This window comes from Pituophis catenifer, unplaced genomic scaffold (assembly GCF_029215685.1).
Source record: "Pituophis catenifer annectens isolate HBS135680 unplaced genomic scaffold, rPitCat1.0.hap2 SCAF_1, whole genome shotgun sequence".
In the NCBI taxonomy this organism is placed as follows: Eukaryota; Metazoa; Chordata; class Lepidosauria; order Squamata; family Colubridae; genus Pituophis; species Pituophis catenifer.
The window spans coordinates 314809856-314823250 of NW_027256881.1; the positions used below are offsets into that span (position 1 = coordinate 314809856).

General features: G+C 35.8%; 1 protein-coding gene across 5 annotated transcripts in view; it reads left to right on the forward strand.

Moving 5' to 3' along the window:
- Positions 1 to 1170, forward strand: part of MARK3 (microtubule affinity regulating kinase 3) — a 71692-nt gene extending 70522 nt beyond the window's left edge. For 4 of the 5 annotated variants that reach the window (XM_070942178.1, XM_070942169.1, XM_070942184.1 and 1 more), the window contains one exon: positions 596 to 1170. In XM_070942178.1, the coding sequence (XP_070798279.1) occupies positions 596 to 941 (346 nt within the window). In that variant the 3' untranslated portion in view covers positions 942 to 1170. The remainder of the gene's footprint in view (positions 1 to 595) is intronic. The other variant, XR_011600299.1, reaches the window with a different exon arrangement.
- Positions 1171 to 13395: the final 12225 nt, after the last annotated feature.

Below are 13395 nucleotides of genomic sequence, written 5' to 3' on the forward strand. Positions count from 1 at the left end.
TATAAAATAATATGATGAACCTGTATTACTAACGTAAAACATGGAAAATTATCTGTTTATTTTTTTTAAAGAAAATATAAATTTTTTAAGTCTGAAGTCATCTTCTAGCAATTACAAACTTTTAAGGAGTCTTTTCTAATAGGTTCAAAGTGCAGCACCAACTTATTGTGCTCTCCCTAAAGAGTTGTTCCTTAAAAACCCCAATTCCCAATGTTGTATATTTCCTTCAGTATACTCTATAAAATTTAGCATAGGCAAGCCTACTTGTTTGGTATTTTGTGAGGATAGGAATATGACCAATAAGGGGAAAAGATTTGGAGCAGAGAAGTGGCAGCAAAGTAATATGCAATACCATAGTCACACTTCCATTTGCAGCCCCCAGCCCACCCCCATAACATCTGCTTTCGGGAGGAAGTAACTGTGGCTTTAGCTTTATAAGGCTCTGTCTAATTCATGTGTTTGCTAAACACTAACCTAAGCTTTTTAATACTGATAGAAGAATGTTTTTAATAATGCATGCCTCAAAAGACAATAACTTTTACTAACAGCAATTTCCAGGTTCATCCATGAATACTGAAACTTGATTTCATTTCAGTCGTAACGTGGCTGTTGATCAGAAGGATGACAGCAAGGAAGCCAAACCCCGTTCACTACGATTTACTTGGAGCATGAAAACTACCAGTTCAATGGATCCTAATGATATGATGAGGGAAATTCGCAAGGTCCTGGATGCCAATAATTGTGACTATGAACAGAGGGAACGTTTCTTGCTTTTCTGTGTCCATGGGGATGGCCATGCAGAAAACCTTGTGCAATGGGAGATGGAGGTGTGTAAGCTACCCAGACTGTCCCTGAACGGAGTTCGCTTTAAACGGATATCGGGAACATCCATAGCTTTTAAAAACATTGCTTCCAAAATTGCCAATGAATTAAAGCTGTAATGAGAAGAGCAATCGAGTTTGTAAATTAAGTAGCAAATTCAAGTGTTTTTGTTTTGTTTTTGAGGACACCAATGGTCATGTATAGAATACTTAGGGCAATAACTTCTGCATCTTCTGGATCGTGATATTAAAACAAAACAGTTCAGACAAGCTGCTGAGCTGGGAGGGAAGTTGGACTCTTTTTTTATAAGTGCACTACAGCATTAAAGTTGCCTATGTAAAATATTCCCTTCTGCTTTATTTCCATTGCTTTGAGTCTTGACAAACAATCTGAAACACACCATGTATACATTTGGATATTCCTCCTGTTGTGTGGATGTGTGAATGTACAGTATGTGTGTATAATTATAATATAAAAGTATTATATGTAAACAATTCATTTATAGCATCAGAACTGTATCAGTACCTCTTCCAGGTTAATTTTGGTGCTAAAATTGAAATGGCCAAGGTGAAAGCCCTTAAAAATACTAAATAATCGGTAAACACAAGTTTCACAGTTCACTGTTGTGTTTAAGATTATGAAGGTTTGGTTTGTGGGTATGAACATTATTCCTGTGTTTTTTAAAATTAATTTTCATGACATTTTAATCCCCCCCCATTCATTCTTTTCTTTTGCCTATTTATTATTATTTAAGTCTGAAATCAATTTAAATTACGTAATTATGATAATGAAAATTGTCGGGGAGATGCTTCAAGGTTACATGTTTTTTCCTTTGCTAAATTGGTTGAGCATTTTATCCTCACCTTTTTTTTTCTAGTACACATTATAATTTTACTTGAAAAGTTTGTTCTCAACTCCTATTCATTTCAGTGGAGCTGGTGCAGGGAAAATTTGTTGCTAATGAAATACTGTAGAAACAGCCTGAACAATTGATATAAATTTTGCATTCAGGCTACCTTATAATAATGTATTTTGAAGTAAAATAACATATTCAGGCATTTCTAGTGTGAAAAAAAATCCTATGGCAAAATAACTGGGCCAGATCAACAAAACAAAAGAGAGAAAATTCTTGAATTCCAGTAATTTAACTTTCTTGTATGTATTGTACAATGACTGATAATGTTAATCATAAACAAAACACTATCAGCATAGTTTATAAAAGTGAGAAAGTATGACCTGTCCAGTCAGAATTTATATTTTATTTTGTCTTTCCCAATTGTTTGCTGTCCAGATTTTAAAATTGGTTATGCAGGCTGGGAATTATGGGAATGGTAAAAAAATTTTTTAGCGAGATTAGAGGATTAAGTCTATCTCATGTTTCAATTTTGTCAGAGGCTTAAACTTCCTTAAAGCCTTGTTGCTGGTCCAGTCTTCCTTTATCATCAATTGCATCTATATAGCAAATTCTGCCCTTAGAGACAAAAAGCTGTTGAAAACAGGGTGGGTGGGTGGGTGGAGAGGATTGCCTGCCAAGTGACATGATAGCTCATAATTTTCATTTGGAAATGCTTCTGTAAATCCAGACAGGTTTATATGCTTTCTTGCACAGCTTCATATTTAAAAATATTTTAGTCACAATGCATTGGAGTTTAGAAGGGGGTTGTAAATGGCTTAAATCTTTGTTGTTATGCTGGCTACATAAATCCAATCCCTGAACCTTTATCTAAACTTCTATTTTCTAAGCTTGTGACAAAGCTTCAGACATTCAGTGTAATTATGATGACTAAAACACTTTTCAAGAAGGCTTGCCGATCCTGCATTGCAGGTGATACTAAACAATTTTAGGGTGTACTCTACATGAATTGGCTGTAACTATCTGCCTTTTTCAAACTGCTATCTCCACTCCTGGTCCTTACTAAACTGGATATGATTTGTCTAAATCAAATCATAGGATGATATAATCTTCTGCTGCTGACTGAATCAATGCCTTTTGATTCAAATTTGATAGGAGCTTAAATTATCATGTTAATGATAATTTTAGATATTAGATATATGATCTGGCAAAAAACTTCATTTAAAATGTAGTGAATTGAATTATAATATTTCATTTGGAGGCATCCAACTAAAATTCTCTCCAGAATGGTAATACAGAATACTGAATGTTCCAGACATTTTTCATCTATGTGTAATTCTCCCTTGAAACTTTGTAAAGATGTTATATTAATCCTACATTGCTGTAGTATAGCACAAAGTGACTGACTTTTGTTTTTGTTTTTGTTTTTTTAAAAAGAAAAGAACAGTATTCTGTATAGAGATATAATTATAACAATTGTTCAACAGTGGCTGTAGCAAGTACTGATTCTCCATTTTGTCAAAGCAATAAATAACATTTCAGGGCAATTATTTAAAATTTCAGGTGAGTATCCATCTGTCCTGTTATCTTTCCTGTTTAAATCTTTTTAAGCTAATTGAACTTTTTAATGCATAAAAATTGCCCATTTTTATATTGTTCTGAAGAGAGACAGGCCAAAAGTGAGAAGTAAAAAGGATGTTTCAAGATGATAATATATATTCTTTAGAGTCTGCAGACTTGCTGAATGAGATTTTACCATGTTCATAATTTCTGTGCTGAAAGGTATTCTGCAATACAAACCTTCCGGTGATGCTATAGGTTTTCTAATAAATTTGTCACCTGCCATAACTTGTTTCTATTTGTCAGTAACATATATTGTACTCATCTTAATTTTGAATTCATTCAAAGGTTTAGAATTTTAAAGCACCTAATTAACTAAAGGTTCTATTGTTTACTTCATAATTCACCCAATGTACTAGCTACTGTTTATTCTACCAGGGGATACATTGGGATGCAGTATGATGGAGTCATCTTATATACATAGACATTGGAAAGGAAAATAGCTTCTGCCTATTGTAAGAGCATTCTTGCTGAGGCACTTTTTTGGAAATGCTATTATTGCCAGAGAAACTCAAAATCTTGCTTACACTACCACTGTACTTTCTTTTTCTGGGCTTCCTGTTTCCAATTGAATCCTAAGTGTAGTTCAAATGTTAATAATAATTTCCAATTTGCTGTTTGAATATGTGTTAAATGCCTATGTTTAGTTGATCCATACCTGATACTGCTTGGGATATATAATTTTCAGAACAATGAGATAATATTGCTTGAAACAAATAATTACACTAAGCCAAACATTTCTTAATACTATTTCTACTTTAACTTTATACTGTAGCTATATAGAAGTATTGTTTCCTATAAAATATGAAAAGCTCTGAGGTATTCAGTCAAGAAACTTACCTAGTTTAGTTTCCCACAGTGGTCAATCAATTGTATAAATCTCAGTGGCAGGTATAAAAACAACAAATGTTGATCACTATCTATTAAGTGCTGGTATTCTGAAGCGCTGCCTGTCTCAATTTAGTTTTTATTAGACACTATGACTATTAGAATATTCTGAACAGTATATTGAACATAACAATATACTTGTTTTTTTAATGCAATCATAGCACTAGAATGCAGAAATGAATGCAAAAACCCAGTATATTCCAGAATTTAAATACCTATCTCCTAGTGTTAAGGCTAATGAAGGTTTATGCAAAAAATCCAAAACACCTGAATACTGCAAGTTGTCCCTAGGTATCATAATGCTTAAGTGAAAATGGATTTTTCTTATAAATCTGCACTTTATAGGTTTCTTGTTCAAAGTCAGTTTGGATTTTACCTTTTTAAATAGGTGTCCTTCAATGATTTGGTTACATCACTACTCATTTCCAAATTCATGTGGAAGCTGGATGGCTTCCACATGTAGAACTACAGTAGCATAGTCAGTGATCCAGGTCTCAACACATGAATTAGAAAATTTTACATTTATGTTGTAGCATCTACTTAATTACTCCGTCTACATGTTCCTTAGATATTGCTTTCTTGGCAGAAACTACTCCAATTCCTTTTCAGCAGATCTTGTGTATTGTACCAATAAAAGAGAATATAAGTAGCTCAGGGTTGAACTATGGGGTCCTTGGCACTCTCTGAGCTTGGTTGTTTGCTAGTAGACATTTCATTGACTATTACTAGCACTGATAATAGCTAGTCTCAACATCTCAAGCAAACAACCCAGCTCAGCAAGCATCAAGTATTCCACTCATATATTGTGTTTTTCCAGAAACTTATGTAGAGCAGGCTGGAATATTTTTAAGGACAAGATATTTTTCAAAAGATGTATCTTTTTATTATATATGCAGATCTGTTGTGTCTATGAATAGCAGTAAACCCTATGCATCTTGATTTAAAAATAAATGTTATTAAATTCAGGATAAATAGGATAAATCGACTGAAAGGGCGAGAATAAATCCTTAAAATCCCAGCTATTAACCTGGAGGCAGGGAGAGGATGCTCCCAAAAAAGATATTGAAGACTTTTGAAAATGAATGGTATAATCAGTCTGTTGTGAAGTTTTTAAGAAGTCTATGCATTTGGAAAGATGTCAGAGGGATCATTTAAGTGTTCTTGTAACAGACATAAAGTAATATAGTAACTCTGGAATTTATACCTAACTGAGGAACAAAGCTAGGTCCACAAAATTGTAATGACCTTGGTGGCCACACGATGTCTCTCAGGTGCAGAAATAGAAAAAAAAATTACATATACATTCTGGTGGTTATCATCAATAGACAGATCTGCTGAAAGATGAATGATGAAATAATAAATAACAGATTCGTGGTTAATTTGGTTTGATGACAGATCTGTTAGTTTATTTTTAAGACTTGTGGGCTTTTTTTTCAGAAGAGCTCTAAGGCAGCATGCAAATAAAAACAGAAAAATAAAGCACGCAAAAGAAAAGCCTAATTTTATATTTAAAATTAAATATACAGTAAAATCCTCAAGTATTAATAAGTGGCCCTGCTGTATTTCAATACAACTCAAAAGGAATGCCATTACCAAGAAAACCTGAAGGTATTTAATTCGTTTTTATTCTATTTTAAATTTTTGTATTTATGTGTTTTATTCTGTGGCTGTACACCGCACTGAGTCCTTCGGGAGTAGGGCAGTATATAAATCCAATAAAAATAAAAATAAAATAAAGGTCATATCTACAAGCAGCAGAACCTTCCAAATAGATGTCAACCCACATATTGGTTAATAGTAAGATCACTCCCCTTTTAATTACTTGGAGGCTAAAACCTTGAAGGCTTTATAAATTTGACATGACCTCTGTAGCTCAGTAAGAAAAATGTTAGGGCTAACACACTGCAGTTGCATTTATGGGCACTGTAGTCCAGTATATCTGGAAGATGTCAGCTTGTGGAAAGCCATTTCTACAATGTTTCAAGAACTCAGGAAAAGTAAATATGCTTAGTCTCAGCAAGGCATCTTTTAAATTCCAGTCTGGTGTTAGCCTTTGCAAAAGTCTCTACTATTAGGACTTAGGAAATGTAATTGCACAGGAAGTCAAGATAACTACCCACAGACACAAAAAGCTTCAAGTGAGGGTTACAGGAAAGACTGGCTTGATACTAAAACCACAAAGTCTGCCTTTAGTCACTTTCTTAAAATGGAAGGCAGGAAGTGGAGCCTTACAAACAAAAAGTTGCAGTATATCTCCTTAACAGCTATGTAATTATGTGAAGGTGTGACTGAAAAGAGTAACGTAAGAAAAAAAAGCAGCTTCAAATTTTTGCTCTGCATGTGAATTTGTTTATTTAAAACATTTATATAAGTTGCCCATCTAAGGTCAAATTCTGAGTAGCTCCTAATCATTTAAGACAACATCAGTAAAAACAACATAACATAAATCTATTAAAGCCATAAACATTAATAACTTGACACCAAAATTAAACTTCCAACATTCTTATGAAATCTCTGATCCACTTCACCATATTCTAGTGCAGGGGTGTCAAATTCACGTCATGGTAGCGTCACATGATGTATTGGGACTTTTCCCCCCTTTGCTAAACGGTGTGGGTGTGGCCAGCACGTGATGCATCCGGCCCATGGGCCAGGAGTTTGACAGCCCTGTTCTAATGATTGGAGGAAAAAGCCAGGTCTTTAAAAGTGCCTTGCAAAAGGCTAAAAAGATGGAGACCTGCTGGACTTCATCAAGGGAAAGGGTATTCCAAGGCCACGGCTGCCACAGTAAAGGCCTGCTTTATAGATTTCATGAGGTGGCAATGTTTAAGGGAAAGGACTAGGAGTTGTGCCCATTCTTTCTGATCTGATAGGAAGGGTAGATGTGCCTAGGGAGAGGCAGTGATGGTGGAGATGAGAGAGAGAAATGGAGGATTTATAAATGCAGTCAGTCTCTATGCAAGTAATTACAGCTCACTTTGGCTAAGAGGACATCTAAGGAGCATTTGCTTTGCTACCATGGGGGGAGGAAGAGACAACTGACTTTTATTGGGAATTAAAGCTGATCTCAGCATTGCTGCTGCCTAATAAGTTTAACAATGGATTCTATTACAAGTCTCTGTAATTAACTCTTGTTTATAGCATAGTCATCCAATCTGCCACTGAATATAATGTTCCACTAGCTTGCCTTTTATTCTCTCCACCTGTCTTACACTGCTGTAATGAAAGCAAGCATTAGGATTGCAAAATTGTTTTACTCCTGCCATTGCAGTCCCAGCCTACAAATTGCAATGGGGGGAGAGGGTCTAATTCCTTCAGATATATTATAAACCATTGGAGACTGGACTGTTATATTTAGTGTATTGCCAAATAACCACTATTTGTTTTCGAATTTCCATTATCAGAGTTATTTTTAAAATGTCTCATGCTGTGGAGGAATCTCCCTCTAGAGTAGGGGGAGGAGTGAAAAGACCGGTGAACTTGGACAGAATAAAATGATTTTTCTTCATCTTGGCAAAATCAGGTAAGTGCATACTGAAGTAGGGAGACTCTTTTGATCTTTAACCTGATTAAAACCAGTATCTTAAGACAGCAAATTGCCAACAACTAAAATGTGTCTTTTAGCTCTTAAGATCCTAGCTGCTTCATTTTAAAGTAGCCCAGTTTAGTGTAGTGGTTAAGATACTGGCCTAGAAGCCAAGAGACGCACATTCTGGTCCTGCCTTAGGCATAAAAGCTGGCTGGGTGACCTGGTTCAATCAGTCTGTCAGCTCAACTCACCTAACAGGGTTGTTATTGGAGAGAAAATAGGAGGCGGAAGGACCAATGTTGCTTTTGTGATGTCTACCTGGGGATCTAGGACTACAAAGGAGCACAAAAGATTCTTGTGGATCAATCTGAATATCAACCTGTTCAGCTTTTTAATGACGCCCTAAACAGTTCACAACTAAGTCAATGTGCAAATAGCAGGAAGAGATTCCCAAGAGTAAAACTGTCAACAATAAGAGAAATAGCATTTGATAATTTAATTTAAGATCCCCTAGTCCCAACTCTGATTGCAAAATAATAAAAATAAGACTGCAGGGGGGCTAACTCAGGGCCAGCTAAGCACTAGGGGATGTAAGCATTGTCCCTTTGCAAACAAAACAATTGGTCTGAAATGGGTCTTATTTGTCTAGTTCCCATAGAAACAAAAGCTGCACCCTCTGGCTTCTCTGTTTCTTCAGATGATTAAAAAGTAAAAAATCTAGCTCTTGTTCACTCACATGTTCCCGACAACTATGAGTCAGTCAAATGAGAATCAGTTGGCATTCCCAGTGCATCTGCTCCGTACTATTCCTGCTATGCAGTTGAAGAAAAAATGCAGCCACACAATTGGGTGTGTGCTTCAAAATGTCTGTTTTCTATTATGAAGCTAGTCAGCTACCAGCTAAGGCCACATCTGATCAGACAGCAGAACTGAAAGTTATAGATGGGGGAAGCAAGGACAAGTTTGGGCTGGTTCGCTGGAAAAGAAACCATGACCACAGGAGGGCTGTAACTTCTGGTTCAGAAAGCAGAGGCTGATTTGCTGAAATGAGGCTAGCAAAGAAAATGCACCCAAATGCAATTATTTTCTGTTGTATGAGAAAAAAATTGGAGAAAAGGGCATCCACAAAAGATGTTCTGACCTGGGTCCCCCGGCAAGTGCAGGTATCAATAAAGTCTGTCTGTTGCACAGCTACTGTGACAAGACAGCCCTCGAATGGTGTAAGTAAAGCTCTACCCCCAATTTTCCCTGAAGGCAATCATCCATAGTCGGGGCAACCCGGTCCCACAAACTAGATCCAACAATCACCAGCATCAATTCACAAGGCAAGGAGGAAGTCCACAAACAAGGTTCAGAGTTCACAAAGCACTGTCCAAAGTCCACAAAACACAATCCGAAGTCCATGAAGCAGGGTTTATGAGAGCCATAGAAGTGTTTGCTGAAGGAAATGGCTGTTCCCAACAAATGTGAGGAGGGGCGGGGCTTTCTGCTTACCTGATAGCTGTTCATGTTCGCAAACCTTACACATTTTTGCTCCATCTAAAACCTAAGAAGGCTTTCTGTCAAGGCTTTTCCCGAGCATCTTCCTGACTTTTTCATGGAATTTTACAGGGAATCCAGAGGATGTGCTTCAACAGCTGAGTTCAGACCAGAGATCTAACCAAAACTATGCAGAGCTTTGATTTGGCCTTTACTGCCCCTGCCTCATTTACTATCAATCTGGTAATATGGGGAAACGGACCTAAATAAATGAGCATCTCTACTTGTTGACAAGAAAAGAAACACCAATTCAGCTTTGTTTAATACAATGCAGTTCATGCTAATGACCTTGAGGAATGATCCGTTCCCTTTGTGAGGCCTTGTGTTTTGGAGATTAATTGGTCTCTTTCTGTAAACGGTGTGAACAGCTCTCAGTTCTACAAATCATTTTGGCATATAAATTACTTCCACCTAGGGAGCTTGTATAGTTTTTTTGAGTTCCCATTAATTTTAATTTACTTGTGATTAATTTTACAAGTGAACTAAAGCATTATTCAATTCAATCTAGTAAAAAGGACAAAAACAATGGGTGTGGGGTTTTTTTGGAGCGTAGCAAAGAGACCTTTTGAGTACTGTGTGATATCCTATATCTCAGAAATCAGTGAAATTAAGATTTGTGTATGTTCTGAAACTAAGCTAGGCAAAAATTACATTTTCATTCCAAATGAAACTGATTTCCAGGTTATGTTTCTTGTGGAAAAAGAAATGATGATCTTCAGAGATTAATGTCTGTTGCTTAATATTTGTTTCTTGAATATATCTGTCTGTATTTTCCATTCCTAGTGTTAGTCCATTCGTTCATTTTTAGTGGTCCCTACATTCTGTTCCATAATTAATTGTTCATAATTCTTACTGCCTTCTGAAGTTCAATTATTTTTTTATAATAATAGTTTATTAAACAATTGTACAGAGAAAATTAATACAAAGTATAACAAAGAAAAAAGGAAAAGTCCAAAGAGAGGAGATGAAGATTTTCCTCTTCATTCCAGCAAGTATAAACAACTTTAAACTGATCACCATATCTTAAAATACAACTAACAGTCTTTTCATTCCATATCTCACCACATTGCTTATAAATCTTTAAAACCTCATCAATCCTAATCAGCAAGGATCCATTAAGGGTTACCAAAAATAACCTATTTTAAAAACCTGATCTTATAAACCCACTTGACTTTTTTCCTTTTCCATTTGTATCTCCTTTTCTGTGATTATACATCTCTTTTTCTATCATTAAACAAGTCTCCCAAACATTATCTTTCAACTCTAATCTGTAAAAATCCAATAAAAGTTTACTGAACAACACAACTGTTTTAACTATTTAGATAAATTTAAAAGACAAAAAATAAGTCTCTTGTAAATCTAATTTAGAAAAGTTATCCAAGACTCTCTTCTAGTTCATCATTTGTATGTTCTTTTTAGTTACCAAACATTCACTGGTTTCATTTGTATAGCCAACATTTCATCTTTTTCCACATCCTTCTTGTAGGCAGTCATTTTTAAACACACATTTAAATTAACTTCAGTCTTATCCAGTAATACTTGTTCCTCTTCCATAGCATTATCAATAATAGCAGAGACCTTTAAAACTAACTTCTGAACCCATTGTTCACAAATATCTCTCAATTATCTATTGTTAAAAGATTTTGCTTCATTCTGCATCATCAGCTCACATTTAAGTGTTCTTCCCCTCTAATTATAATTATTTCTTCTGTTAGCATGTCTTTCCTCTGAATGCAAAAACATGAATAATTCATGTTTTTAAAATCTTTTATTTAATTTCAGAATCTTATTACATTCAATTTGGACCCTGTTTATAACTTTATGAAATCAGCTCTCTAGTTATTCTTTTGCTATTAATTCTAAAAAAAAACCTTAAACGTAGTTAAAATTCATTTTACAAAGGACGGATGGAAGCTCACCCAGTGAATGCCATGAAGCTTGCCATTGCCGAAGGGTCTCATTATTTAAAGAGCAATAAAAAAAATAATTCCAAAATGATTAAGAAATGAGGATTGGCTGAACCTCATGTTCTTAAATATTACATTTTGCCTATGAGCTTCAAATGAGGACATGGTGAACTGAAGATGTTCCTTAAAAAAGTAGAGAGGACATTTCAGCTGAAATTGCTGGTCAGAGAAAAGAGAGATTGTGAGATTACCCGCATGTACTCCAGTGAGTGATTCCTCATTAATAAATGGCAGGAACTGATGTTTTTGCAATTTGTTTGTAAGTTGAGCAGTTGGGGAATTGGAGATTCCATCAAAACTCAACTCACTTCTTCAGGAAAATTAATATATTTGTTTAACAAATAAATATTCATCAAGAGGTAAAGAGAAATCTAAATTGATTCAGCTCTTAGGAAGGAACACTCTTCACTTTCATTAAAACTTACTGTCCATACTAAAGTGTGAGACATTTTTTGTTCTTAAGATTTGGCAACTAATATTAAAAAAAACTTGGCACAATGCTGTGTCATTATGGACATTTTCAATCTGCCCATGTGTCAGCCCTTCCAGGGAGTCCAGACAGAAAACCAAAATCATGAATATGAATACTACCTTCATTATAAGGTTACAGTAATAGTCTTGCAAGTCTGTATGTTTCTCTCCCTTCTCTGCCTTTATGTTCCACAGAACTAGGGAGGGCCAGTTCAAATACACTTATTCAGATTATATCCTTGCTTTGGGCTCAGATTTCATTTTATCAGATTGGCCCCAACCCTGCTGGCTGGGTTTCACTTAAGACATGGCTATTTGTCTAGCCATGAAGATCATGAACCAAGTACACTAGCCTACTATTTCTCTTTTTAATTTGACATAGAGGTTGATATTCAATACCATGGGAGAGTTCATGCGGTTTTCCAATATGCTATTGAATGGGTTGATTCTTTCTTGACTACAATCCTGTTGTAGGGTTAAAAACTTAGTGTCTATGGAGATTTTTGGTCATCCAGGTCATGGTTGTCTCCCAAAGGTGCTTTTTCAAGAGGCAACTGGACTTTCTGGTTTTCCTTTGAAGACATTTCACTTTCCATCCCAGAAGCTTCTTCAGCTCTGCCTGGATGATGGGGAATGGAAGGATTTATACTCCTTGCAGACAGCTGGAGGTTTATCTGTGTCATCACCTGTGCCCCTGAGTGGTGCAAATGAAAAAGCACCTTTGGGATTAAAAATTTAGATTGTTGGTACAACATAAGATGCAGTGTCCCTTATTAGAAATCTTACTCTGTGAGAGAATATTGGGTAAAAGTACTAGAGGAATTAATGAAGTACCTGTCACAGGCAACCCTTAAGTTCTAGAATCCACTATAGCTTTCAAGAACCACTAAAAGTCAATATCTAGGCATTTTATGCCCAGGTTTTGGAACCTGAGGCACAACATTCTCTTGGGTTAAAATAATGGGCAAAATTCATGACTCCTATATATCTTCTTGATTTGTTCCTAGAACAATATTCATTCCTCCAGTTAGCAGATGTGGAGATCCTCAGATTCCATTATTGTTGTCCATGTCTGAGTATTTATTTATTTATTTATTTATTTATTTATTTATTTATTTTTATTTCTATACCGCCCTTCTCCTGCGGGACTCAGGGCGGTATACAGCTGAGATAAAACATTGCATATAAAATTTGGTATTACTAGGATTATAGAGAGATTTGTAGTAAAAACAATGATCCAGCATTACTTCTCAAGCATTTACAAACTAGACCATGAGCAATTGAGGAAGCATGGCAATTCATATAAAATTTGGAGCTAAGCTTCTGGGGGGGGGGAAGCAAAATAATGAGGAACCGGGTGTCAAAAATGCAAGCCAGGTGGAATCTTCTTAAGGGTTTAAGTGGATCCAGTGAAAGAGATACAAGGCTTGGACTGGTGCACTTTTTAATTAATTCTACTTTTTTGGAAGTCTTGTATGAGCCATGGGCCTTTACAGCTTCCCTTCTGACCCATTTGAGCAATCCATCCTGTTATGACTCAGAATTTCTTGTTAGAGACACCAAAACAAGGGTGGGGGATATTCCCAGGATGCTAACCATCAGCAATGATCAATGATATAATTGCACCATCTTTGTTAAAAAGTCAGTCCCTTGGCACTCATTAGACATGAGCAAGAAAGGGAAGATAGTTGGAAGAAAAATCCAGC